Source organism: Panicum virgatum, unplaced genomic scaffold (genome assembly GCF_016808335.1).
Source record: "Panicum virgatum strain AP13 unplaced genomic scaffold, P.virgatum_v5 scaffold_199, whole genome shotgun sequence".
In the NCBI taxonomy this organism is placed as follows: Eukaryota; Viridiplantae; Streptophyta; class Magnoliopsida; order Poales; family Poaceae; genus Panicum; species Panicum virgatum.
The window spans coordinates 406,099-433,676 of NW_024376263.1; the positions used below are offsets into that span (position 1 = coordinate 406,099).

Consider the following 27,578-nt stretch of genomic DNA (forward strand, 5'->3'; position numbering starts at 1 on the left):
CCCCCCTCCCCCCCCTCCGTGCTTGCCTGAGCATATGCCGGCAGGCGCCTTCGCCTCCGTGCACGCTGGCCGCGCCGCTGCCTCCACGCGAGCCTGCGCACATGCGAACCGCCATCACCACATCTGCGCGCGCCACCTCCTCCTTGTGTGCTAGCAAGAGGGGAAGAAGAAAGGAGAGGGAAGAAGAAAACAAAAGGAAAGAAGATAGACCCAATGTGTCAGAATAAAATAGAGGCTGATTACAGAGACTCTTGCTGGAGTTGAAGCAAAAAATCAAGTCCTTAAAAAATAGGAAGACTCTATCTTAACATGTAGAGGGTCTAGTTTGGGAATTTTTCTGGAGTTGCTCTTATGGGACAGACAAATATGCTCTTGGTATTGTTTTTCCTCGGCGATTAATCTTATAGGACAGACAAACAGCGATTAAATTTTTTAGGAAAAACTCCTGTGATAAATTTTGGACCCTTCATTCTCTTTGGTCCCAGTGAACCAATACACGCCAACGTAGATTTAACATACTGAAAACTCAGTGCAACGTTCCTCACGTGCCAGCTCGGACTCTAGCTAGTACTACTAGCTCTCTAGACTAGTACTACTCTGCAGTAAGAAGCCTGCAGCCACACGAGCACAGAAACTATCAGCAGCTCCCCGCCAACCGCAACCGGCTTCATGCCAAGACCCGTCGCCGTCCCCCGGTGCTCCCGACGCCATCAAAACGAGGCGCCCACAGCTCTAGGCCCCCGCTCGCCCCGGACACACAGAGGAGACGCGTCGTTCTCCTCCTGCCTCTCGCGCGCGGGGGCGGTGAGCTAGTAGCGAGCGAGTGGTCTGATCGAGCAGTGAGCGAGCTTCAGGACGCGCGCGATGGCCTTGCAGGTCGCCTCCGGCGGCGTGGCCTGCCGCTGCCCTCCCGCGCTCCCCGGCGGCGGCGGGCGGCGGACGCGAGGCCGCACGCCCCGCGCGGTGGCGTCCGGCGCGGCGGCGGCGGTCGAGGAGGGCGAGGGCAAGGTGAGGCTGGACGGTACGTGCTGTGCTTGCGGCTCTGCTTCTGTTCCTCGCCGGAGCAGAAAGCATGTGTGAGATTATCCCTGCTCATGCAGTCATGCTACTCGTGCACATCAGCTGCATGTTGTATTGCCCGCAAGAAAACAGTATGTGTTGTGTTGTGCGTGTCTTGCACGGGTGGCATCACTACAAGCAAAACGAAATTGGCGGGTTTTCCTAGTGATCTCTGTAAAGTACTATATATTGCTGGTGCGGCTACTTCCATCTTCAGCTTTAATTTAGCATGCCAATGACAATGATGGATTCTACTCTGTAGCGGATGTAAAAGGTAATTGGCTGCTTTTAATTAATTTGACAGATAGGAGACTGAAGGAGGCACAGTAGGTGTTCGATGCGAGCATCGACAACGGGATGACCTTCTTCGACACAGCAGAAGTGTACGGTACAGCGGTGAGAAACAGAAACCTAGCTCACTCATGCTTCCCAGATTCAGTTCTGATGGCACATCTATTTAACTGAAAATCCTTCTGTCCTTCAGCTGATGGGAGCAGTCAACTCTGAGAGTTTACTAGGAGGGTAAGTAAACCATTGTCCATTGTTTCTCGCTTCAAAATTCTGCAAAAGGGTATTATTTGCAACAGTAGTAGTCATCACGTGATGTATGTCTTTTGTCTTGCCATCAGATTCATCAAGGAAAGGCAACAGATGGAGCAGATTGAGGTCGCTGTCGCAACAAAGTTCGCTGCCCTTCCATGGAGATTTGGCCGAGGAAGCGTTCTTTCTGCTCTCAAGAAATCGCTAGACCGTCTTGGCCTGTCCTCGGTGGAGCTCTACCAACTTCACTGGTCAGCTCCTCTGCTTTCTCTGATACATTTACTTGTCTGTAAATTACCTGCATTTTTAACTGAGGTATTCTCATTATTGCCTTTTCAGGACAGGGATATGGGGGAATGAAGGTAGATATCAAACGCAACATACCCTTGGCAAAATCGAATCCGATTGCCTACTGTGCTTTCCAATATCGGTAAACTTTACTTTTCTGACATGACTGAGCATGAACCATTTCAGCGTACCTTGATGGCCTGGCGGATGCTTATGAGCAAGGCCTTGTAAAATCCGTTGGAGTCTCAAACTACAATGGTTTGTCTTTTGCCCCTGGCTTGTTCACCATTAGCTGCTTCTTTTTTCAGAAAAGCTCATTGGAAATTGGAATACCAATGTTTATCATGATCTCTTATATATATAATATATATATAGAGAAGCGCCTTTCGGGATGCACATGCACGCCTGAAGAAGAGGGGTGTTCCACTTGCTGCAAACCAGGTGAATTACAGCCGGATATACAGAACTCCGGAGTTGAATGGTGTGAAAGCAGCTTGTGATGAGCTCGGCATCACCTTGATTGCCTATTCCCCAATAGCCCAAGGTAGGAACCCGTCCCTTAATTTTCTCTGACCAATGATCTGACCGAATTAAACAATGGATAGGCCCAATCTAGTTCTTTGTTTCCTAGTCTCATTTCCTGCACTAACTTATATAGATATACAGGTGTTCTGACAGGGAAATACACTTCAGAAAATCCCCCTACTGGCCCACGAGCAAATACATACACTCCTGAATTCCTCACCAAGGTCAGATTTCTGTAAATTAGAGCTAGCTAGTTACATTGACACAGCTTCAATCTCTGCAATTCAACTTAAGATGCTTCATGTCTTATATGTGCACAGCTCCAACCACTTATGAGCAGGATCAAAGAGATTGGAGCAAGCTACGGCAAGAGTCCAACCCAGGTGCTTCACCTACAAAAGCTTAGAACATCTCAGAATCGAAGTCACTGAGATCATAATGAGTTGTATGAACACGGTTGACCTTCCCTCTGCTACTCTGTTTCTGGTGTCTCTGAACTGGCTGACCTGCCAGGGGAACGTGGTGCCGATCCCCGGGGCCAAGAATGCTAGCCAGGCCAAGGAGTTCGCCGGCGCTCTCGGGTGGAGCCTGACTGGCGACGAGGTCGAAGAGCTTCGGACTCTGGCGCGCGAGATCAAGGGTATCAAGATGCCCATCGAAGAGTCATAAATTTTCTGCATTTTCACCCTCCAATGGTATATCGCTGATAGGAGATCAACGTTTTTAAGAGAGAGAAAAAACGCTAGGATGCAGAAATGAACAGAAGTTGCATACAGCATGTGTAAGTAGCAAATGGTAATTGATGCCCCCACATCCACACTGGCGAATCATTGATCACCTGTATTATATCTCTGTCAGAACACCTGTATATCTATGTAAGTAGCAATCGGTCTCACGCCTGGGCCATTGATGACACACTCTCCCCCCACGTCGCTCTCTCGGGGGCGCTCGGCGCCCCCCCCCCCCCCCACAACCCACCGCGAGCCACCTCCGGTGTGTGCCGCCACTGGCGACCGTCCAGGCGGCGGCGGCGGCCCGCAGCTGATCAGTAGCAGCACACGCAGGTGCCGCTACCGCGTCAGCAAGTGAGTCTCTGGTGCGATGAGGCCTCAACGACCGGGGTGGACTTCACCACCACCTCGGGCCCATGCCACATCGCCTAATGGATGCCCCACGTCATGCCCTGGCTTTCCATGTGGCTATTGTCTCGCCGTTTGCCATCGCAGGCGGGCCATTGTCTCGCTCGTGCTGCCTCCAGTCGGGCACACCTTCTCGTGGGGCAAAGGCTGGCTACTCCCCCACCCACCCACCGACCCACTGGCGTCTGGGTGGTTGACCTCTGCCCCTCCCTGGTAGCCTTCTACGGCAGGTGTCGTCCGGCGGGCTGTCCTGCGTTGTGGCGGCATCGGATCTAGGGAGGGAATGGGGTGGAGGTGAAATCCTAGCTAGGGTCTCCTTGTGGACCAATGACAGCAACACTTTCGGGCATCGTTTACTTTTTTGAAGGCATCATTCTTTTCCCCTTTTCCCTCCACTCCGGTGAGCTTTACGGGTGAAAGCCTTGACCACGTTGGTCGATTGGATGACGAAAGCGCCAATGGCGTCACTCCCTCCCTTGAGGCGTCGTTTTGAAAGCTCTGCTGGTGGTGGTAATCAACTCTCCTTGGAGTTCTCCAGCTTATGTGCAGGTTGCGTAGGTCGTCTTCCCAGATTCTTTGCCACCCCTTTCTTCATTGGTGGATATTTTTAATTCCTCCGTCTTCGCTTCAGACGGATACTTTGCCACCCTAGTTGGTTGGTCGGGTGGATTCGTTGCCACCCTTGTTGTGTTGTTGACCTTTGCATCGTTTGATGTTGTAGTTTCTTTTAGCAAGTTTAGTTATGTGTTCATGTCTAGGTTTTAGGGTTCATCATGTGTCTCCCCTCTCCTATTGTTTTTGTTTTTCCTTTTATTATTGGGTTGTCTGTCATTTGATTGGTGGTGCTCTATATCCACCCTAATAACCTCTATCTACTAAGATTTGTAATGATCGTATTGCTTTCCACTTAATGAAATACGTGCTCAGGCAGGCACATTTGCGAAAAAATATCACATCTACACCATCATCCTTCCACTTCAACCTCTTTTTCAACCTATCCACCATGGCACTAAATGTTGATCAGTAATATCAATTCTTCCATGTTCTCAAAATCAATAACGCTTATCTCATTTCACTTCACATCACTACTATGGTATAGAATTACAAATTTATCCATCTATCAAAAACAACAAAATCAATCGATCCACCATACTACATCATATTTATCGCCATCATAAAGTTGCCTAAATCTAACTACGATTCTATGATTGATTCAACTAAAGTACCTAAAGTAGTGATACCCATCTTCTCTACATCAAGGCCAAACAATGCAGTGTTAAGTTCATCTCATTATTTTTTTTACATGATCAATGCATGCCAAAGGCTACCAGCAGCAGAGCTTCCAAAACAAGCTTCTACACCAATTAATTCATCCATATACATTTTTTATTTTCAAATTTAAAGCCCCCACAGTTCTAATTAAGGTTAAACGAATTGTAGTAAAAATCAATGCATTACATGTAAAAATTGAGGGAGGGAAGGGAGTTCACTAACTCCGATCTTATGCATGCCCTGTGGATTTGGCCGGAGATGGTCGGGAGGTAGTGGAGGAGCGGGCCACAGAGTTGTCGTAGTTAGTGGTGCCAGAATAGTTAGTATCCTGCCGTTAAAAAATAGCACGATCTTCTGAATTATGATCCTAGTATAATTTGACTCCATATATATATATATTCATTAACGACGCTAATTGTGATAGCGTCATGTGGGTTTTTTTTCCAAAACTTTGATCTAAATGCAAGAAACTTTCGAAAAAAAGGTCTAAAATTGCCAAAAGAAAAAAAAACACTAAAACCTCTCTGCTACTTCGATCTCTCCAAATCTCCGAACCCCCCCCTTTTGCCCTCCCATGGAATCCGACGGCGAAACTTCGCCGCCTCCTCCTCCGGCCCCGGCGCCGCCACGTGCCTGCGGCGCGGGCCATCGGGCGTCGCACTCACTGCCGACCTCGGCGGGCGGCCGCGTCTGCCTCTCCTGCGCCGCGGCGCTCCTCTCCTCCGCGGGCGCCGCCTCCACGCCGTCCCACCACGTCGCGCACGCGCTCGCCAGCCTCTCCCTGGCGCTCGCGGACCCAGCCTTCCTCGCGCCGCTCCGCGCCGCGCACCCGCGCCTCCTCGCGGCGCCGCTCGCCGAGGCCCTCGCTGGCGCCGCCGCCCGCCGTGCCGCGGCGCTCGCCTCGCAGGCGTCCGACCTCGCGGCCGACCTCGCCGCAGCAGTGGGCGACCCCGCCGCCTCAGAGCTCGTCGCCCGCCTCGCCCGCGTCCTCTCCTCCGGTTCTCTCGTCAAGCACCTCCACACGGTACGTGTGCGGTTCCTAGCCACTCACATTTTCGTCCTAGGCTATCTGTCTCCGAAAATTCAATCGTTGGAAATGGTTTTTCGCTGGAAAACATTGCGAGATAGTGGATTCTGGAAATCTCGTTCTCCCTGAGTAGTTTCGTTGCAAATAATGTCGTGAATTGCACGATAATTATTGTGTTGCTGAAACCGCTACATGATTTAGTTGCTGCTTATTATGTCAGTAGGTGGTTTATTAGCGCTATTGGCCTATTGCACTAGATACGGAAGTTGAACTTGACACTGACGTCACATAGTCTAAGCACTCGGCATTCTCTTATTTTTTTTATTACTCCTATCAGGCTAGTTTCGTTTCCCATAGTTGGCTAATTGCTTGCATTCTCTGTAATCAATTGATATGAATTGAGCTAATGAACTGAGAGGAGCATCATTTGATATGTTCTCAGTTTTGTTTTGGTTGTACCAAACTTAAATCTAGGATAAGGTCTTATTTGGTTATACTACTTGATAGATTAGCACTAGTTAATGAGATGCTTGAGCTCCACGGCACCATTTGAAGTAAGCATAGTAACTGGTGGTAGGGAAAAGCTTAACCAAGTGCAGCACTAGTTTAATTGATTAGTGCCACTACAGGAGATGTATTCAATTGTTGTCACAGAAGTACATCTGCAGTTAGGTTTCAGGATATGGTTGGAGGATGATCAGCTTCCTTGCCCTGTTATGGTAACTGTGGTGGACTACTGCATTTTGTTCAAAGTGGGATGCAGTCCTTTTATCTCATCGTTTGACTGACATAAACTGGATCTCTTAAATATGTGAGGCATCTTGATACTTCTCTTCTGATTTTTTTTTCTGAAGCAGAAGCAACAATATGGTTGAAATTGATTTACCTAATGTATGAATCTTTCTTTTATGTCACTGCAGCTACATTGTTTGGGCATCTTGCTAAACACCACCAAAGATGCTGCAGCACTTATAGGAGATAAACTTTCGCTTTTCTTAAATCTTGTTAATGATCTCCGACTACCAAGGTGAAAACAACTGAATTTTGATGCTTATTTCTTACCTTCCACGCACCTTATCTGGAAACATCCTTAACTTCCTCAATACAGTGATGAAATTCGTGGAGAGATACTCTTCGTGCTATACAAACTCTCTATATCAAATGCCACCCCATGGGACAATATATGTGATAATGGAGATGTGGACCTGTTAGCAATTGGAAGAAACTTGCTTCAACTCTCTCTTGAAGTCCTACTCAAAACTCAAAACGATACTGTTCGCCTGAACTGTATTGGTTAGTATATTTCTTATTTTTGTTTAATAGAAATAATAGTGCTTTGAGAATATGCTATCCAGTTAGAGATATCTGATGATTTAACTTTCATGTGCTCCAACAGATAATTCTGACAATTAGTTTCTATCACAATTTATACATAAGTTTACAGAATTTCTTTGTTACTAATTAATCTACACATTTTTTTAACATTAAATATGTAAGCCACAATTAGGCACTGATAAGAAAAGTTGTATGACCATCTACATATAGTTTGAGAAACTTGAGAATGTTTTGAACATACCACCTGCATAGTTGATGAATGCACCATTTCTGATGGTATTCAAGATATGGTACAAAGTTCCAATAGTTTAATAGTTGGAGGAAAGAATTCACAATTTTTTACTTAGTACTTTCAAGTCATTTACACTAATGAAATTTGCATTTTCCTTTAAACAACTTGTCAATGTTGGAAATTTTTGCAATGCTTTTTCTTCACTTGTTACTGATGTTCCTTTTTTTTGTGCTTCAATCTCCTCTTTTTCCTTCTCTCCCGTCACGGTGAACGACCACATCTGGAGCGGAAGAAACAAAGTGTGAGAGAGGGACGGCAGACGGCGATGAGGGAGGCGGGCGGCCAGCTCCTTGCGGCGGCGCTGGAGGTTCCTGCGCCGGGCGGCTCCCTGTCGGGAGGGACCGGAGCTCCATGCGGCAACGGCGGAGGTCCTGCGCGGGCGGCTCCCTGCGGCGGCGCCGGAGGTCCTGCGCCGGGCGGCTCCCCGCCAGGAGGGGCCGCGGAGGGGCGGTTGAAGCCGGGCGGCTCCCTTCCTTGCGGCGGCTGGAGCCCGCGCGGGGAGAGGTGGCGGTGAAGGGGCGGCGCCGTCATGCATGCCGCCGGCGACGAGGTTGACGCGCTGTGTCGGGGCCTCTACTGCCACCACGGCAGCACGGGGTTGGGCACGGACGCCGGAGGAGACTGCGGCTGCCACCACGGCAGCGCAGATCGGGGTCTTCGACGACAGCTTTCATGGCGGCGGTGGCGAGGTACGTCACGATCTGCTGCTGCTAGACGCGAGGACGGCGGCGGATTAACTCGATCCGCCGCGATGGAGGGCGCTGCCCCCGGCGGAGGTCATGAGGGACCCTTCCCGGGGGCGCGCTAGGAGGCTGTCGAGGGGCCGCCCTGGATGGGAGCCATGGGGGACGGTCGGCGGCGCGCAGGAGGCAAGAGGGGCGCCGGCGGCGCTAGGGTTAGGGCAGCGGAAGATAGCCTAGGATCTCAAACCCTAATCTTCTGATACCATGTACGAAGGATAGAATTGGTGTAATTGATGGATTGTATTGCATTGAGGCCTCGGCCGGTATATATAAGAGTACAAGACTTGGGGTGCAAGGCAACCCCACCGGATATGTATGGCAGTCCGGATACAATATCTAAACTACCAAATATACTCTAACACTTACTTTAGCAAAAAAGGGGCCCTTTGACCTTGTGTTGCTCAGCAATCAGAGTTCAATCAACTGCGTAGAGCCAGAGCACATGCAGAATGATTATATGTCCCTAAATGCTTCTCTTGTTCTATTTGCTCAGGCTGTCAAAGGATCTCTGCTATCTACTAACCTAGAAGTTCAGACAGGGACATTGGATTTGATCTTTCATTTCCTGTCATCTGATGGAAATATTTGTGCTCTACTTCAAATTTTGATCGATGAAAACGTTGCTGATTACATATTTGAGGTTCTCAGGTTCTCAGGTACAAGCACAGTCATGAACTGCTTTCTGAAAACTTATATGCATTGTGAATATTGAAGGCTTACCAAGTTGAACTCCTGTTTTACATTCGTCAGGAAATAATGATCTTCTTGTCATCTCCTCTATTCAAGTGCTATTACTTTTAGCCAGATCAGAGGAGAAATTCAAAGAAAAGCTTGCCATTGGATTTTCCACTCTGCTTCCTGTTCTTCACTATGTTGCAGAGATACCATTTCACCCAGTCCAATCTCATGTTTTACAACTTGTTTGGATTTGCATGGTCAATTGTTCTGGTATCCTCTCACTGCCCCAAGAAGAACAGATAGCCTGTACTTTAACTGCAATCTTGAGAAGTCTTCTGTACTTTCTATACTGTATGCCTGTTCATTCTACAATGAAAGGTACTCATCTTCCGCAGATTTTGATTCGGCAATTATAACTTGCAAGAAAGAATGCTGATGTGGTGATTGTTTCAACTATTCAGGCTGGCTGCTGACAACCAAATTCTGGCTTCTGTTGAGCAATACATCCTCCTCAATAGTGGAAGCTTCCCATACGAAATTAATTTTTCTGTTATGTTTACGCTTCTGGTCCACCTTTATGCCTATGTCAGGGGCATTTCCTATAGCTACAGCATTCCACATAGTCCAGAAGCCGAGAATACTCTATTCCACGTAATGACACAAAAGGATTGGGCAGGGTTATTAAAACGATAAAACGACGAAACGAATAGAGGGTAGATTTTAACAAAACGATGGACGTTTTATCGTTTAAACGGACGTTTTAACATTTAAACGTCGATTTCACAAGAACGTTTTCTCGTGAAAACGTCGTTTTCACGACGTTTAAACGTCGTTTTAATAACCAGGGGATTGGGGTTTGCTTGCTATCCGAGTTCATCCAATAGCAATAAAATGGCTCTTCCAGAAGCAAGAACTCATGGAACCACTCGCCTTCCATATGCTAAACTTTTGTAAAACTTTCTGTGAAGATGAAACTATCATGCTCTCAAACAACAGTCAGTTGGTGGACATACAAATGGTTGCAGAGCTGGTACTTTCTGGAGAAATAGTCATCTCACTTTTGCTTGTGTCCTTGCTAAACCAGATAGTAAAGGAGGGTACTGAAGATGAGGTCTTTTCGGTGGTCCGTGTTATAGCCGAAATCATCACCATCTCTCCTTGTACATCTGATCAGTTTATATCATGTGGCATTGTCAATTCATTCCATGGCATATATTGCTTACCATACTGTTCAAGGATCCAAACAGCTTGTTCCCATTTGATCTTTAACATCTTATGTTCAGCAAGTGCATTGACATTTGCTCAGGAAAATGAATGGCTTCTTCTTACTGTGAAGGTACTCTTGTTATGTTGATATGAGTTGAACCATGCAAGTCATGACTCATAGCATAGTTTTAATCAATTTAAACAATATTATTTGTTGGTTATTAAAAGTTTCATGGGATGACTATTGGGGTAAGCTTGTGGATATAGGGAACCATCCTTAAACCCAATTGTTTGTAGAGGTCAATGCAACCTTAAAAAAGAATCCATTGTTAGCTAGTATTTCAATTTGCATCATTTCTGGTTATATTTATAGTTTGTTTAATTCAGAAACCGCTTTTGTTTACAGCTATTGGAATTTATCAATTCTGGTATTGATTATACATCTAGCAACCAAGAACACAAGATATTGATAGGGGTATTATGCTTTGTTTTGCATCATTCAGCAAACAAAGTTCTTGTTGAGCCTGCAAAAGCCATAATCTTGAATAGTTCGTTGGTTTCTTTAACGGATGTTATAGTACAGAAAGCATGTTCAAAAGGCCCATCTTTATTTCAACACAATCAGGATACAGCCTTTGGAGAACTCCTAAGTCTTGTACTTCTATTCGTGTTTTTCTCTCTAAGAAGGTATGAACTATGAAGTGATTACTTCCATGCTTAATTTTATTTGCTTCAGCATGCACTAATTGTGGTCTCTATTTTCAGTTTGCATACAATTCTAGAGGCAAGTATTGACTGGCAGGAGTTCTTTCAGCATTCAGAAGACATCCAATCTTTTTCTGTCCTCGGTATTCCATGCCATGATTTATGCCGTCTCATGCACTTCGGTCCACCTTCTGTTGAACTTATTGCTTCACAATGTCTGTTGGAGTTGCTAATGAGAATTTCAGATCAAAGAACATGTACTAATGCTGAATTAAGGTGCTCTGTGAGGTATCTGAAGTCCATTATTGCAGTAACTGAGGGTTTGGTCTTCAGTGAAGACAGTAAAGTTGCTGGAAATTGCGGTGCCTGTCTCTCTGTAATTTTAGGTTGGGAGAAATTTGGAAGCCAAGAGAAAGTGGCAGCCAGAGAATCCAAATGGTTTCGATTAATAATGGAGGAATTTGCTGTTGCCTTGACTGCTCCTGGTTTGACGTCCAAATCTTTCACCAATCAGCAGAAGTTTGCAGCGAATCTAGCTGTTTCGTTGCTCAGGCTGAGCCAAGTACCAGATTGGCTAACATCGCTGTTTGATAGCCATCTGATATCTGGTATTGTGGCTAATCTTTCTGCTAGGAATGTTACTGCAGAAATTGTCAATCTCTTCAGTGAGCTCATGGCTAGGAAATATCTGAGCCAAGAGCACATTGTTGCTCTACATAACTTGTTCCAGGTTTGTGCAATGCTCTTTGCAATCTTAAAATGTAGAGCATGGCATAGTATAGCTGTACAAGTAGGCTTACAGGATCATATCCTTTTGTTGGTTTGCACCTTTTGGATTCTTCTGCCCCGGTGAATTTGATTTTGGTCAAGTATAGTTTCCACCATGCTCACTTCTGTTCATAACATGATGCAGGTGTGCAGAAGGCAGGTCTATGAGGGAAGCTCCAAGGCGCAAATGTTTGGGCAAAGTGTTAAAAAGGTTGCAAGGAGCACCGATGACATGCTCCCATTGCTCTTTGGCCTGATGCTGAACCAGAACACAGACTGGTGCAGTTCAATAGGAGCAGCAGACGCTCCTGCGTGCGATTGATCTGTTCTTCCAGCAGTCAAGCGGGAGAGAGCAGCGTTAACATAAACGCCAACCAGCTAGTACAGATGTTGAGAAAAGCTGATTCTTCTTCCTCCACGTTTTCTGAATCAAGTAGATGATATTCCAAACGGGACAGCTGGACATCAGTCCCTGTTCCTGAGAGGCTCCTCGATTTTCCTGCACTAGAGGAGAAGCTTAGTAAGTTGTATATATACTGAAGTTTTGGCGCAGGAGAGGAATGTACATGTGATGTGAATCGATAGGATTGCAATCATCCTTCTGGCCTGAAATAGTAACACCTATTAACTCGAATCTGTAGCCGTATTCTTCGTTACACGCATGCGAGGACTGTATTGCCACGGCCGCTGAAGTATTAACTGATGAAGATTCTTGTTAACGGCCTTTTTAATTTGAAGTTACTGCTAAAATTCTGGCTTTTGATCCCCTCACCATGCAAGCTTCCAGGGTGGCATTTCTTGGCTCAAACTGATTCAACAAATCGTGGTTATATTATAGAAAATAGAAAATGGGGAGACTCGGAATCAGTATTAAGCCTTATTTAGTTGTGTCCGTGAAGTTTTTAAAATAGAATCTGTCGTGGGCTTTTTAGGGTACCCATAGCCGGGTGGCGGAACGCACCCGCCTAATCCCAGAGGGGGAGTACTCGGGAAAGCGCTAAGCGATTAGGCAGATCTAGCTTGGGGGTAAGAACACTCGGGTTTAGAGTGGTTCGGGCCGCCGGAGCATAATACCCTACGTCCACTGTGAGATGTATTGCTCTTAGTAAGAATGAATCTATCCTCTACCCAGCCGGGACTCGAATGCCCACTCCTCTAACGAGCGTCTCCCTTTTATAGACCAAGTGGACGCGTATACAGGCATTCAGACCCCGACAGGTGGGTCTAGCGTGGATGTATAGTATACTGCGCAGAAAGCTTCAATGGGGCTACAGCAGTTGAGAATCTCTTCTCGGATACGCTTCATCGTCCTGTAGACTCTCTGACCAAGGGGAGTCTTTATTTATCCCATCGGCGAGGCGCTCGTTGGGGGCAATGTAGCTTGCAGCGTAGTCTGTCGAGGCTACCATGTAGGCGTCATAATGGACGAAGCCGAGCCGTCGTGTCTAACTGGCATAGTAGACTGTCATACGCGGCGTGGGCGGCGCCAGCGACTGCACTGTGTGCCTTGGTAACACGCGACCAACAGTGAAATCTTGCAAGAACCACCTCGGGCTCTGCCGTGGCAGAGCGCACTTCCGCCTACCGTATTGAATGCGGTAGGTAAGCGAGTCTTCCAGTGGAAGGCCCGCGGGCCCGCGCGTGTGCCTGCACCTGCGGACACGTGGCGGCTTCGGACCAGCCCCAGGTGGGGTGTCGGTTCCACCCCGCTGAGGGGTCCGGATAGTATATGGGGGTCCGGGACCCGGCGGGGGTCCGGTACCCCCTGGGAGGTCCGGGGCTCCACGGGAGGTCCGGGACCCCCTAGCTGTTTTGGCTGAGGACTACCTCCTCCGGGACACGTGGCGTCACCGGACCTTCCCCAAGCGGGGAGCGGGTCCGGGGCCGTTTGCCAGGAGAGTAGGGCTCCGGACCTCAGGGGTCCGGCTGCTCGGCCGTCAGGGCGTAGTTAAGGATAACTACAAGACTCTTGACTAGACACAGCAAGAGGGGGTACCCCAGTCCTGGGGTACCGACATAATCTTTTCACATTTGAAGTATTAAATATAGACTAATCACAAAATTAATTACATAACTCATCTATAAATTATGAGACAAATTTATTAAGACTAATTAATCTGTTATTAGCACATGGTTACTGTAGCAATTTAGTGTCTAATTATAGTCTAATTAGGCTCATTAGATTCGTCTCGTAATTTATAAACAAACTATGCAATTAATTTTTTATTTCATCTAGATTTAATACTCATATATTTAAAATTCTTATTTGATATGCTAATTTTGGAATTTTAAATTTTACTACTAAACAAGTTCTATGTTGATATCGGAGAAAACTTGCAAGGTCCACCCGTTAGGGTCAGCAAAGCAGAGCAAGTTGCGAAGACCGGGCCACCGGGCCACACCGCGTCTTTTTTATTTCTATATTTTGAAAAAAAAAATTACAGAAATATATTTTTCATTTCACATTTTACAGTTCTATACCCCTACCGCCCGGCAGGGGCCTACTGCCCGGCAGGGGGCGGTAGGGACCTCTATGTAAATAAATATAAATTTTATTTACGCAGAGGTCCTTGGCGGGGGCTTGCCGCCCCGCTGCCGGGCGGCAGGCCCCCTGCCGCCAAGTGGGGGCGGCAGGCTCCTGCCAAGCATATAAAAGCTCCGCCCCTTCCCTTGCGTCCTTATTTTCTACCCACGAGATCCAGAGAGGGGAGAGGGAGAGAGGAGGGGTGAGGGAGGTAATTCCACCGGCGAAGCCCTGCCGGATTTTGGATCCGAACCGTAGGTAACCAATATTTCTCAACTTTTTCATTCCAAAATTTTTGTATGTTAAATTTTATGATTAGTGTTTTTATTTTTGTAAGCACTTAGGGTTCGGATTAGTGGTTATAATTGAAGCCATAGCATATTTCTAGATATTAGATTAATTAAAATGAAGTCTTTGGATGGCCAGATATGTCGAGCAAAGTGGCGTTTCAAGTTCATTACGGTGAGTTCTATAGAATTACTCTTGATTCCTATGGAGTAAATCTATCAACATTAGAAAGAAGATAGTGCAATCTAGATAAACCCCTAGAGAGGAGTTTTGAGTCCATACGGAAATGTATTCACAGGATGTTCAATGTGAATCCAAAGACCCATTTGCTTACGGTTCATACCTTGACTTCCTGAGAAACTAATGGGGATTTCTGGGAGTTGACGCATATAAGTAGTACGGAAGAATGACAACATTACATGCACACAGCTCTTGAAAGTGGGTGGCCTCTCGCAATGGTAATTCAGATTCACCAGAAGACCGGTGATTTAGGTGAAGGGTCAACACACACAACATCTGACTGCAATGAAGAGATGGAAGAGGATAAAGAAAAAGAGAACATGCAAGCTTCAGAACCAGAACCAGAACCAGAACCACAAGGTTTGGCAGATGAAGGCGAGCGGATACTTGGAATTGTGGAGGAAATGGAGAAAGAAGATCAGGATGCGCTAATAATGGAGCAATGTGGGGACTCATCGGACGATGAGGACGATGAACGCTTCCCAGTGCTAGGTGAATGGCGTGAGGAGGGTTTTTGGAATCCAGTGGTACAAGATATTAAGAGTTCGGAGTTTGAATACAGAGTGAATGAGGTTGTACAAAGGGCAAAGTATCGTACCATTGAGGATGTGAAGGATGCTGTGAAGCTCTGGGCTGTATCTCTGAGGAAGGAATTTAGAGTACTGAAGTCTAGCAGCAAAGAATACGATGTGAGATGTGCAGATAGAGACTGTACATGGCGAGTGCATGCATACAAGGGAAAGTTCAAGACACACTGGGAATGTTCAATTGTTACACCACATACTTGTAGATTGATAGGTGTTGTGGGACATCATCGTAATATCACATCAACTTTCGTGGCTAAGAAGATGTATGGGGTGATTCTTGACAAAATGGATTACGAGCATGCATTGATAATTAGGGCATTGACCAGAATTTCCAGTATGTGATCAGCTATGCAAAGGCTTGGCGTGCTAAACAAAAAGTATTTGAGATGAGGTTTGTCACTTATGAAGCATCATATGACAACCTACCTCGTATGCTTGAAGCAATTGTTCACAGAAATCCTGGAAGTGCTTTTGATACATACAGTGTACCGAGCTTGTCAGGGGGCCCAAGCATTCTGCTGCGAGTTTTCTTCTGCATTGGAGCATGTGTGAGGGCATTCATTTACTGCCTTCCTGTTCTGTGTATTGACGACACTTTTCTGACAGAGAAATATAAGGGAACAATATTGACAGCAATCGGAATTGATTGCAACAAGCAGATAGTTCCCATCACCTTTGCCTTTGTTGAGAATGAGAACACAGAAAGCTGGTACTGGTTTCTTGAACGTCTGAAGATTCACGTTGTTGCTGGAAGGCCTAATGTTTGCCTTATCAGTGATAGGCATGCAGGTCTACTTGCAGCTATAAGGCAGCTCCAAGAAGGTAGTCAATTTTCACCTCCTATATGGCCAGATGTTGTCAATAGGCGGTGTGTGAGGCATATGGCTGCTAACTTTTATGAGCGGTTCAAGAATAAGGATCTGATGAATTTGTTCAAGCGATTGTGCACTCAGAATCAGCAGAGGAAGTTCGATGCTTTGTGGGGGTATAATTGATGATATGAGCACCGAATTGCTTAAGAGTCAGGCCTCATCATCCAACAGGAGACGTTCTACAGATTCATTAGTGGGACATGCTAAGCCATTTTCACAGTGGATTGATGGTGCGCCTAAAGAGAAGTGGTCACTTCTGTATGACACAGATGGGAGACGTTATGGGATCGAGACGACCAACCATGCTGAGTGTTACAATATGGTAATGCGTCGTGTTCGTGGATTTCCTCTTGTTGGCATTGTTGAGTTCATCATGTATGGATGTATAAGGTATTTTAGGGAGCTATACGCATCAGCCGCTCCCTTACTTAATGATCCAGGAGTGCATTTTTTTAGAAGGGTCAATGAGTACATGGAAAAAAATTGAAAAGACTCGATTTCACTCAGTCATATCGATGGGCACAAAGGAGCAAAGATTTGAGGTATCATGCAGGGATAGGATCGGACAGGGTGTCCGCAGGCAAAGGGTAATTCAAGAAGTCTTGATAACCATTGACGGGAGGGTGTTCTGCCAATGTCAGAAGCCAAAGGTGCATCACTTACCATGCTCCCATGTCATCGCGGCTTGTTCTGTATCTGGGTTAGATGCTGCGTCATATGTTCTCAATATTTCACAAAAGAAGCCGCAACACAGACTTGGTGTCATGAGATATACGACATCGGTATTCTAGGCCCATTCACTCAAAAAAAATCCCCATCCAATTCTCATCCCTGATGCAGCTACAAAGCGGGGTATAGGCCGACGCCAGACACGTCGTATCCGGAACGGAATGGACGAGTCCGAGGCTGGAAAGAAGAAAAAACATTGCAACTTGTGTGGAGCGGACGGTCTACTTACAAGAAGTGCCCACAGCTTCAAGTACCCAATGCTGCTGCCAAGGCTGGACCTTCCGAGAATCCGACGGATGGATCGGCTCCACCTACAAGAATTCGCCGCATCTAGTTGTGCATTTATTTATTTGTGTGTACGAAATTAAGTATATTGTGTATGTACTATGCCTAAATGTCTTGTTTAATTAGTTGGAAGTGCGTATTTCTATAGAATTTGGTTGTAATGAACGTAACCTTCAATGTAATATCTTATGTGGTATCTTGTTTAACATTCTATTTATATTTCGTTCATTGTATCAAATTGGTTAGCCCCAAATACTTGGACACATGGTTTGTGGCCACCTATAGCACAAGCCAACACATAATGTGACACATGGAAGAAAGCTAAATGAGTACACATCCATGATACTGAAGAATCCAAATTATTTCAGTACAATTTACTTCACAATCTAGACCGATGAACACCATATGCTACACATTATTTCATGAAATCATCTAGGTAGTCACGCACAGGGGGAGGAACATGATCTCTTGGAGGTCATGGTTTGGGGGGCATGAAGTTATTTAAGTCGTCATCCCAGTTAACAGAACTTGGTGCTGGAGGTGGTACAGTTTGACTTGACGAACCTCTTGACTTTCCCATTCTCTCTTTTATGGTTCTACTTTCATGTACAGGGGGACGAACATCAGGTCTTGGAGGCCATGGTTTTGGGGGCATGAAGTCATCTAAGTCGTCATCCCAGTTAACAAAACTTGGTGCTGGAGGTGGTGCAGTTTGACTTGGCGAACCTTCGGTTCTATGTGATTGCCAAGTACTATCACCCAAAGATCTTCCACGCCTCCTTCGTCTTGTTTGCGGCACGAGTCCACCGAAGATACATATCAATTTACGAAAATTTGGTATTGATTTGTTAATCAACTCCGTGTCCTTGGGGAAATCCTTGCATATAATTACACAACAACTTTAAAATTTACGGAATATGGATTACAAATGACTATAGATATTAGATTCGTATGATAGTTACCTTAATGTGCATTTCATACACCTCTGACCGCATCCATATCGTAGAAGTACTTTGTACGAAACCAATAACATTAGGATAATTAGCTAGTTCACATACCCTCATATACATCTTACGGCGTTCTAGCAGGTGTCCCTTTACATCTTGCGTTGTAATACCTCGAAACAATGTGAAATCTTTAAACCCTACTAATTTGGACAACACCATCTCTATCGTACCATCCGCTAATGGATCCAACTTCTTATTAATTACAAGATGTGTCATGATCTCAAGAAATATACTAGATTTTTCTTCGGTCCATGAAAATCCAACAGAATTAAAAGCAGTCATTGCCTTATGTTGCAATAACAATAAATTAGTGTCATTCTAAATTTACTATTTTATATTTCACTAGCCAAAAACTCAATCTATTCTAATTCGTAATTATTTTAGAAACAATTCTATAATGCGTCAGAAATATTGGTTACCTGCGGTTCGGATCCAAAATCCGATAGGGCTTCGCCGGTGGAATTACCTTTCTTACCCCTCCTCTCTCCCTCTCCCCTCTCTGGATCTCGTGGGCAGAAAATGAGGACGCGAGGGAAGGGGCGGAGCTTTTATATCCTTGGCAGGAGCCTGCCACCCACTTGGCGGCAGGGGGGCGGCAGACCTCCTCCAAGGACCTCTACACAAATAAAATTTATATTTATTTACATAGAGGTCCCTACCGCCCCCTGCCGGGCGGTAGGGGTATAGAACTGTAAAATGTGAAATGGAAAATATATTTTTGTAATTTTTTTTGAAAAATATAAAAATAAAAAAGACTGTGGCCGCTGCGCGGCCGCCGCTGCGCTGCCACTCTCCTTCCTCTCCAAAAGCCCTGAACCCTGTTTCAAAAAAAAAAAAAACCCTGAACCCTTCGCCATTTCATCGAGAAGAAAAACCGCCCCGCGTTCGTCCCCTCCCCCTCCGGCCCTCCCCTCCCCCGATTCCAGACGGGAGAAAATCCGGTCGAGAATGCAGCCCCCGCAGACCCCCATTCCGCCGTGGGGGTCGAAGTCTCGCCGGGAGCTGCAGCCGCCGCTGCTCAGCCCTTCCTACTCCCGGAAGCCATTCCAAGCCGCCGCCGCCGCCGCCTCCTCCGAGCACCCCTGCGTACGTACGCGTAGCTTGTTTCCCCCCTTCTTTCTTTAACTCCCTCCCCCCTTTTCTCCTTCGTTTCTGAGATGCGCGTGTCCTGACGCGACGGAGTGCTGCGCGCCCACGCCGGCCTGCATTTCTGCTGTGTAGGTCACGCTGTTCGAGTGGTGGCTGGAGAGAGTGGAAGGGGATGACCAGAAGATCGCCGTCGCGGGGAAATTTGAAAGGTGAGCAATTTCTTAGGAGGGGGGGGGGGGGTGCAGATCCACCTTTGTGGCTGACGGTATGTATTTCATTGGAGATCCGGCCTCGATTGGGTGAGGATTGGTGCCAAAGAGTTTCCGTCTTATTTTTCTGGGAGTTTGATCTTTGTTAGAATGGAAATTGCAAAGTTCGGTACCTAGATTGAGTTGACATGTACTTCTGAAGAATATGCCAGTTTAATTTCTGTAATTCGTCTCTACAAAGGGTTGGCCTAATGCTGGGCTCAAACTGATTCCACAAATCGAATATGCTATTTGTCCTCCGTGCATTTCATCCTTGCAGACTTGAGGGCTATTAATGCCTTTACTGAAGCACCATTAAAACTTTCGAAGATCATGCTGCTTGTTTATTTAATTTAAGCATGCTTAAGGTTTTCAAAAGTTAGCTGCTTTTCTTCTTCAGAGCATGAGGCTTTGATTCGTTCATTCGCTTTCGCTACAAAAACAGTTATCTGTTGCTCACTTCTGACAGGAATGAGACAGTCCAGCAATTCGATGCTGCAGCCATTGCAAAGCGCCACAAGGCTTGCGTTCTTGAAACTGAAGATGGAATTATACTTCGCATCTATGGCTCGCTCAGCCTTTCGCAGATGCATGCCAACGGATATTCGAGTGAGGTATGCACATCCTATTTTGTGTTTCTTGTTTCGTGTACCAGTTAGGTGTCCATTTGAGCTGACATCTGAGGTGACTGCTGTATCAGCGACCATGTTCCATCATCTGCTTTCTCCATCTATCATGTGATGCTATTTCCGTATTCCTATGGGAAGCTGACTGAAAGTTATTCTAGATTTGAGTAATTTTGTTCTGGTTGATGAATGATGACTTTTGCCGCATTTGTTTCCGAAAAGATCATTTGGCATGCACTACTCTTATGAATACCTTGGTCCTGGCTGCAAACCGTGCATGCAGGTCTGTGAGAAGTTCATAATCGGATTTCCATACTGGTGGGAAAATTGCAACCAGCTTTATCCCAAGACGGCACAAACAAGATCGGATAAAAAACAATTTTACTCGGGGCAATTTCAGCGGGGGCAAGAATTTCATTCATGTGGAACATCTTTCCTCAGCGAACTTCGTAGCAGTGTTAAAAAATCCTCACACAATGATGCTGCCTTCCAAAACTCTCCACAGAAGCAAAGGTCTGCACTTGAGAAGTTGCAGGGTGCTACAAGATCACCATTCGCACGCCCAGTTCCATATGTAAGTCCAATCGTTCACTTTTTTTAGTTGTGAGAACTTCAGAAATTTAATGATCACAAGCCCTAGCCTTTTGCAGTTGCGACTTGCTGATGGCGTATATATCTATAACACCCATGTTTGATTTGTGGAATTAGACTGGATGAATTGTTTTGAGGCTCCAATCTGATTTTCATGTGGAAACATAAATAGTTTTCAGTGCAGTCATTTTGTTTGGTTATCCAGGGAATCATGTAAAATTGAAATTGGACCAAATCAATTCCACCTGCTGTTTGATTGCCTGGTCCGAGAAATCCAATCCCATGAAGAATAGGTCGCTGTTTCACTGCCAGGTTGCTGTGTCATGCATCATCTAGAACGGCAATGGCATGCAGAAGGATGGAGGCGGATGGTCTCCCTGCCACACTCCAGCATAACTCCTGGTCAGTGTTGGCTCACTTGTCAACAATGGCCTGGCCTCGCCCCACTAGCTCCACATGGGCTTCCTGCCAGATTTGTTTGCCTAGCTCCTCACCATATCCAATTCTGGAAACCAAACGGAGGCAATTCTTTTGCTTGAGATTGGTCTGTCACAAAAATGTCCTTATGTGTCAAGTACATATTTTTACGATATCTATTTGAAGTTAAAAGCTTTTGTTGTGACCTTATGTTGGGAACATTTATCTTTACTTGGTATAGAATGAAATTGTTATTTATCTGTGTATTTATTGCAATGTTTCTGAATCACTTTAGGCCCATGAGTCTCCGCTTACTCGTGGTAGGGCCACGTCATTGTCAATGTCCACACCTGAAGCTCTCAAACTGAGAAAAACCAGATCGGGTATGTCTTTGGTTGTATTGATCTGCAACTTCATATCATATATTCAATTATTCATTGTATAAATAAATTGAAATTCAATTTCAGGTCGTCTAGTTGTACCCACTTTGGATATAGGATGCCAAAGGATTGTCCATGACTGGGTTAGTATTTTGTTTAATGTTCTGTGACATTGTCCAAGATTTGCAACTTTAACAGATATTATGATTAATAGAAAACATGTGATACCTTAAGCTAGAGCAAATTAACACATTCACTAACCTCTGCGATAGCAAATGTGTGCAATATTATGATTTGCTAAATGCCATTCAATTGTGCAAATTTCTGTTTATTACCACAGTATTAAACTTTCAACTAGGATTTGTAGAAGAGATCGTTCAATTCAGTACATGATGCAGGCACTTACATGACTATAAAGTATGAAATATGACGGTTCATTTCTGTACAACCCCAGTAAGTTGAGACGGAAGAAGTAATGTGCAATGAGTGAACTAAAAGCATAAACCAAGCGTTAGAGTTGTTTAGTTGCCCAATAATATAATTTCAAAGTTTAGTAAGACATGGGTGTGTCTTTTAAATGTTTCTTGTCGGCAACAGATATGTTTGCTATCGTGAAGTCATTTTTTATTTGCAATGTGAGACAATCTCAAGAAAGTCCAGGAAGTTGGTGAATTCGTGGCCTAAGCCTAGCAGCACCCAACCAGTTTTCTGATTTTGTGAAATTTATTTGTTTTTTTCCCTCCCGATCCCTTTTATGTGCTTAGTGTCTCATCAAGTGCCTTTTCTTGTAGGACGGCACGATTGCTGGTGTCATCGGTCTGGATTCACCATCGCCCAAAGGTCTGTTCCAAATCTCCCATTGTTTCATTCTAGGGTCCTCAAGCGCGTTTCCTTGTTCCGTGAGAACAGTTGATCCATTAACGTGTGTCCTTGGCTGGTTGCAGGGAGCAAGCTGAAAGCATATGCAAGGAGGAAAAGAGAGGCCAAGCCGAGCAAGCGGAAGAAGAGAAGGGCTCACTGAGCAATTCTCGCAGACGCTATTCGTAGGATTTAGGACTTAAGGCTGCACGTGCAGGAGTTGGTTGGCTTTCGGTAGATCTGTGCGGAAGCCTGTCTCGCCGCTGATCCTAGGCGTTGGCACGGATTGGTGTATGAAGGCTTTTTTAAGCATGGGACGGTGTAACCAGTGACAGTGCCACCTTTTGCTGCAATTCTTGACCTGAGACAGCATCTAGTATTACTCCCTTGGCTGCTTGGCAACCTTAATTGCCCGCCTGACTACTAGTGAGTGGTGATCTGGACATGCTTTGGTTGCAGAATGGGATTCTGTTGCATGCTCCGAATTCTTTACCAGATCCATGCTTTTTTTTATTTCCCTTGCTCTTGTTTCCGTTTCCCTGTCCCTTGTTTAGGCAGTTTTTTAACCAAAAACCTAGATGGAAAATCTAAATGGCTGGGCCGATTCGCATGTGCCTTGAACGTACACCAAATTTTCAGGGCTTTTTGTGCGTTCAGGCCAGGTTCCGGCCTTTTCGGACGCGAATGTTAGGTCACGCGCGCTACTACAACTACGAGTAGACTTGTCACAGAAGGTCCACCGGTTTGGAGGAACCTTCGTCGCGGTTCGTCGCCCCACCAAATATGCTGATGCCATTATAAAAATTCATATTCCTCCTTTGCCATTGGGCGCTAATGGAAGTTTTCCGCGACAAGGCATATGAAGTTTTTCTAATGACATCAGCGGAATAGACTCTTCCAGATTTAGTGGGGTCCTGGCCCAGATTGGCTGGTAGTAGTAGGTTGCCAGACCTGGTGTCAGGTCGAGACGGCGGCGAGGTAGGGTGGTGGAGAATGGGGTGGGAGGTTCATGTTGGTTGGTGGCGGGGAGGTTGGTCGGAGTTGAAGGAGTTTCGGCAACACTGGAGCATTATTTTGTCCAAAAAAAATTATATACATAGTATATACATGCATATGTATTCAAAAAATAAAAAGAAAATGTAATATGAAGCCTCTGTAACAAATCAAATGTAGCCCAAAGCATATGTCCTTCTGCTCAATTCCCTTCCTATCTAACATCCCAATAAGGCCCAGTAGCCCAACAGAACTCCTACATCACTCACCACGGATGAAGGACGTCTAAAGTTGTGATTGTTTGTTTCTTAATTAGTTTGTTCATACATGCATGCAATATATGCCTAATTGGCTTCCTACCGATGCATAACGAAACGATCGCTGATTTCAATATGTGTGAATGTTTTGTGAAATTGTGACAAGATGGTAGTGATGTATGTAGTGGTCACAATGTTTCTGAAACTTGAGTCAATTCTTCTTCAATTGAAGAATGAGGATATTATCACTCATTTCTAAAGCGTTAAGGATAGGAAAGTTAATTGATAAATTGCAGGCTTTCTTATCATTTTACTGTTGTATCCTCCATTTAGTGACTATACATTGAACATTCAAAGCTATGATCAATTGTGAATTAGGTTATGAGGGTACGCAATTATGTGTTAATAATCTTTAATTAAGGCTATAAAAGATTTGCATTCAAATTTTGAATACCCATTCTCAAAATCCTGGGTAAGCCACCGAGAATGAGGGCTGTGGTGGTTAGTGTCGGTAGCAGTGGAGGCAGAGGAGCGACGCCGGCCCATATATAACAAGTGCGTCTGGAAATAGTTTTTTTGTTCTTTTTTTTCTCGGTGGGCCTCTTTCATTTCCATCGTACGGGAAGTCGGGAACTAATCTAAGGCCTAGTTCGGAAGCCCATTTTCCCGCCGAGATCCCCGTCGTTTCCCCGCGTGGGCCCACGCGGAATCCAGCAAACGCCTTTGAAAACTCATTGCGTGGGGTTTACCGGCCCGGGTGAGTCCAATTTCCACGCGGAATAGAGCCCGGCCTCTCGACACCGGGTAAAACTCCCCGTCTCCTCGTCTCGCTTCGTCAACTCCGTGCGGTCGAGGAATGTGAGGGCGGCCACGTCTCTGTTCGTTCGGCTCTGCAGGAGCGGGCGACTCAGAGCCCTGTCCCGAACCCTAAGGTTTCGGGTTTCTTCCCCAAAATTTCCACAAAATTCTCCATAAATCTCCACAAATCTTGTCTCCAATCCTTGCTTGTTCCTCTCCCTTGTTTCGGGCGGGAGGTTTGGGCACGCGGGGGCTGTGGTAGGGCGCGCGAGGATGGACGGACGACGCTGGGTGGTGGCTGGGTAGCTGCTGTCCTGCGGTGGTGTTGCTCTTGGCCAGCGGTGGTGACGAGCGGGAGCCGGCGGGCCAGCTGGTGGGGAAAGGCGTGGGGGTGCTGCTGCTGGGGGTGGTGGTGTGCGCGGGTAGGGCGTGGTAGCTGTGGTGGTGGTGTGCTCTGCTGTGCGGTAGCTGGTGGTGGTGTGGTTAGTGGTGAGGTGGTGTGCTTTAAGGTTTGTGGTGGTGCCTGGTGGGTGGTAGCGAGGTGGTGTGGTGTGGGAAGCTGGATGGTTTTGTGGAGGGATAGTGCTGATCCTGTTTCTGTAGGACCAAGAAATGCGACCAGATGGGGGGGGGTGAATGGGAGCCGATAAAAATTATCTCGATTTGAAAACTTCGGCTTAAGATCCAAGTGCGCACCCCAACCCCAGAGTCCTAGGCGAAGCATGGAGTAGCTATGGAGGAGCTACACCAACACAAGAATGCCCTAGAAACCCACGAGACCAAACACGGAAGCAACCGCGAAGAAACAGCGCAAGAACCAGCACGGTATACTAACACCAGTTAAATCGACGCGTGAAGTAACTCTTCACCGGTTCACCCGATGTTACAGAGCCGATAGCAGAAAACACAAGCACCGGTTGATCCGACGTAGATCTCAACAAAGCGTCGGTTCAACCGATGGTGGTACATCGGATGATCCGACAAAATCGAGTTGGATCGCCGGTGTGGTTGTCCATAGAGGCCACAAAACGCACCACGTCGAGCACCGGTTCAACCGACGATAGGAAAAGTCTATACGCCGGTTGAACAAGCAAAACAGCACACTCACAAGTAACACCGGTTGATCCGATGCTCGTGAAGACTAAAGCACCGTTGCATCCAACAGAAACGCCAAAAACCCTAACTCAGAACAACCCATCCACCAGTTGATCCGACGCTGATAATCTCGACAGCGCCAGTTCATCCGGTGTTAAGAAAAGGCTTTGTTTTGAGTCCAGAACGGATTTTTCAGCCCATGATTGAGAAAAGCTTGATGATCGAACTATCAAATCAAGTCTAAATCTCACTAAACTTAGCAGGCATGATCACAAAGACCTTGTGGACATACCTACCAAAGGAATCGACGATTCACTCCACGGTTTGAGAGGAATCGATGAAATCTCGAACAAGAACGGGGTTTTCTCAAAACGTGAAATGCTCAAGAACTTCGATCCTAAGGAGCTCGTGAATCCTAGGAGTTTTGCACTAGGCAAGAGGGCATGAATTCACCACAAAGAGCTCTAAGAACCACCACGATCTCGCGCAACTAAAGAATCAATCACGGAATTGAATTTCAACCCAAACACGAGAACACGGAGTATTGAATTCATACGAAATTGAACCACCCAGAGGGCACAAGGAGGATAGGGCCTCCTTTCCCAATCGAATTCAATTCATGGTCTCAAGAATCCATCTCCAAAATCTCACCCTAGAGGAGGAAGGGAGAAGAACAGAGAGGGAAGGAGAGACAGGGAGGGGCGCCAGCTTCTGAGCGCTAGACCACCAGGGAGAGGGGGGGCAGCCTTTTGTTTCCTGGGGCCAGCGCACACACTCTCAGCTGGCCTCCCTCTCTTTCTTCTCCTCCAAGCCTTCCTCTAAAGACTAAAATACCCCTAAGTGTTGAAATTAAACTAGAAGGCCCGTAGGGGCAAAACAGGAAAAGATACACTGAAGATCATCCAACGGCCGTGACGACTTGAAGATATTTGCTTCGACCCGACACAATCGTCCTGATGTTGCCACACGTCCTTCTGGAATCTTCATGGGGGCAGTTTTGGGAAAACTGCCGAAACCGAGTTCGGGGGTGGTCTTGGAGGAACCGCCAATCCTTCCCGCGCGATGTTTCCGGCACACCCGCCAAGCCCGATGTTGCCACGTGTCCGACCTCCTGACGGAGCCCTAGCGCCTTCGTCATCCAGACGCCATCGCCATCCCTCTCCGACTTGGCCGACGTCGACGCATCCCAGCCGTTGGTTTTTCCCGAGCTACCAACAAACTCCACGCCGTCCCGCCTTGGCGCCAGGAGTGGATCGCAACACGGCCCAGCAGTGGCCCAAGCATCTGGGCCGCCCTTCTCCACCGCACGGTCGTCCGGTCAGGCCTCCAACACCACCGCAAGGTTTCCCGCCTCCGCATGGTTGTCGAGCTCCCTGCCACCGCAACGCTGCCGCATGGTGCATCGGCACGCGCCTCGCTCTTGTCCAAACCATCTCGCTGCCACCGCGCCATCCGTGTACCTGCACACCACAGACCAAGAACTAGCGCAATCTCCACAGAGTCGCGACTACACACAGTTAGTCCACTCCACGTGTTGGCAATCACTCATCACACCAAGGAGCAGGCCTCCACTGCCTCTCAGTTTCGCCCGAATGGAGAAGGGTGGAAGGAAGGGAAAGGAGAATTTGGAGGCTTTCTTTGGAGGACTGAAGCTCTCAGAGGAGGAGCGAGGAGCTGTTAAGGGAGCCTGGCAGGTAGACAAAAGTGAGTCAGGAAGGCCTCCCCAGGCGGTGGGCAAACTGTTCTCTACAAAATCGGGTTATGTGGAAGGGATGGTGCAGACCTTGGGGAAAATCTGGTGCCCGGTGAAAGAAATTAGGTGCAGGGAATTGGGAGATAATTTGTTTCTGTTTACCTTCCTTCAGGCAGGCGGCAAAAGACGGGCTGCGACAGAGGGTCCTTGGGAGTTTGGAGGTGATTTGCTGATAGTGGTGGAGTTTGATGAGACGAAAAGGTTAAAGGATTTGGAATTCGCACACATCCCAGTGTGGATTAGAGTGTTTGACTTACCACTCGGTTTGATGAATGAGGTTACTGGTCGTTTAATTGGGGAGAAGGTGGGAAAGTCCTTGGAGGTTGAGACTGATGATGATGATTTGGCGGTAGGAAATTACCTT

General features: G+C 46.5%; 2 protein-coding genes and 1 pseudogene across 5 annotated transcripts; all 3 read left to right on the forward strand.

Annotated features, from left to right (window-relative positions):
- Nucleotides 1-864: 864 nt before the first annotated feature.
- Nucleotides 865-3,325, forward strand: LOC120693912 (annotated as a pseudogene).
- A 2,061-nt stretch (nucleotides 3,326-5,386) lies between these two features.
- Nucleotides 5,387-12,335, forward strand: LOC120693902 (protein PUTATIVE RECOMBINATION INITIATION DEFECT 1-like). 4 transcript variants are annotated; one of them, XM_039977102.1, is made up of 9 exons: nucleotides 5,387-5,847; nucleotides 6,771-6,877; nucleotides 6,959-7,143; nucleotides 8,714-8,876; nucleotides 8,971-9,276; nucleotides 9,360-10,234; nucleotides 10,511-10,791; nucleotides 10,870-11,539; nucleotides 11,723-12,327. In XM_039977102.1, the coding sequence occupies exons 1-4, from the start codon at nucleotides 5,398-5,400 to the stop codon at nucleotides 8,740-8,742; spliced, it is 771 nt and encodes a 256-aa protein (XP_039833036.1). In that variant the 5' UTR covers nucleotides 5,387-5,397; the 3' UTR covers nucleotides 8,743-8,876; nucleotides 8,971-9,276; nucleotides 9,360-10,234; nucleotides 10,511-10,791; nucleotides 10,870-11,539; nucleotides 11,723-12,327. The 4 variants fall into 4 exon arrangements, with proteins under 4 accessions (XP_039833036.1, XP_039833033.1, XP_039833034.1 ...); XM_039977099.1 differs by lacking the exons at nucleotides 5,387-5,847; nucleotides 6,771-6,877; nucleotides 6,959-7,143 and adding an exon at nucleotides 7,148-8,166 and having other exon boundaries at nucleotides 11,723-12,335; XM_039977100.1 differs by lacking the exons at nucleotides 5,387-5,847; nucleotides 6,771-6,877; nucleotides 6,959-7,143; nucleotides 8,714-8,876 and having other exon boundaries at nucleotides 8,887-9,276; nucleotides 11,723-12,335.
- Nucleotides 12,336-18,937: 6,602 nt separating this feature from the next.
- LOC120693907 lies at nucleotides 18,938-22,806 on the forward strand. Its single transcript, XM_039977106.1, has 8 exons — nucleotides 18,938-19,195; nucleotides 19,331-19,407; nucleotides 19,916-20,060; nucleotides 20,356-20,646; nucleotides 21,376-21,463; nucleotides 21,548-21,603; nucleotides 22,252-22,300; nucleotides 22,405-22,806. The coding sequence occupies exons 1-8, from the start codon at nucleotides 19,058-19,060 to the stop codon at nucleotides 22,479-22,481; spliced, it is 921 nt and encodes a 306-aa protein (XP_039833040.1). The 5' UTR covers nucleotides 18,938-19,057; the 3' UTR covers nucleotides 22,482-22,806.
- The last annotated feature ends 4,772 nt before the right edge of the window (nucleotides 22,807-27,578 follow it).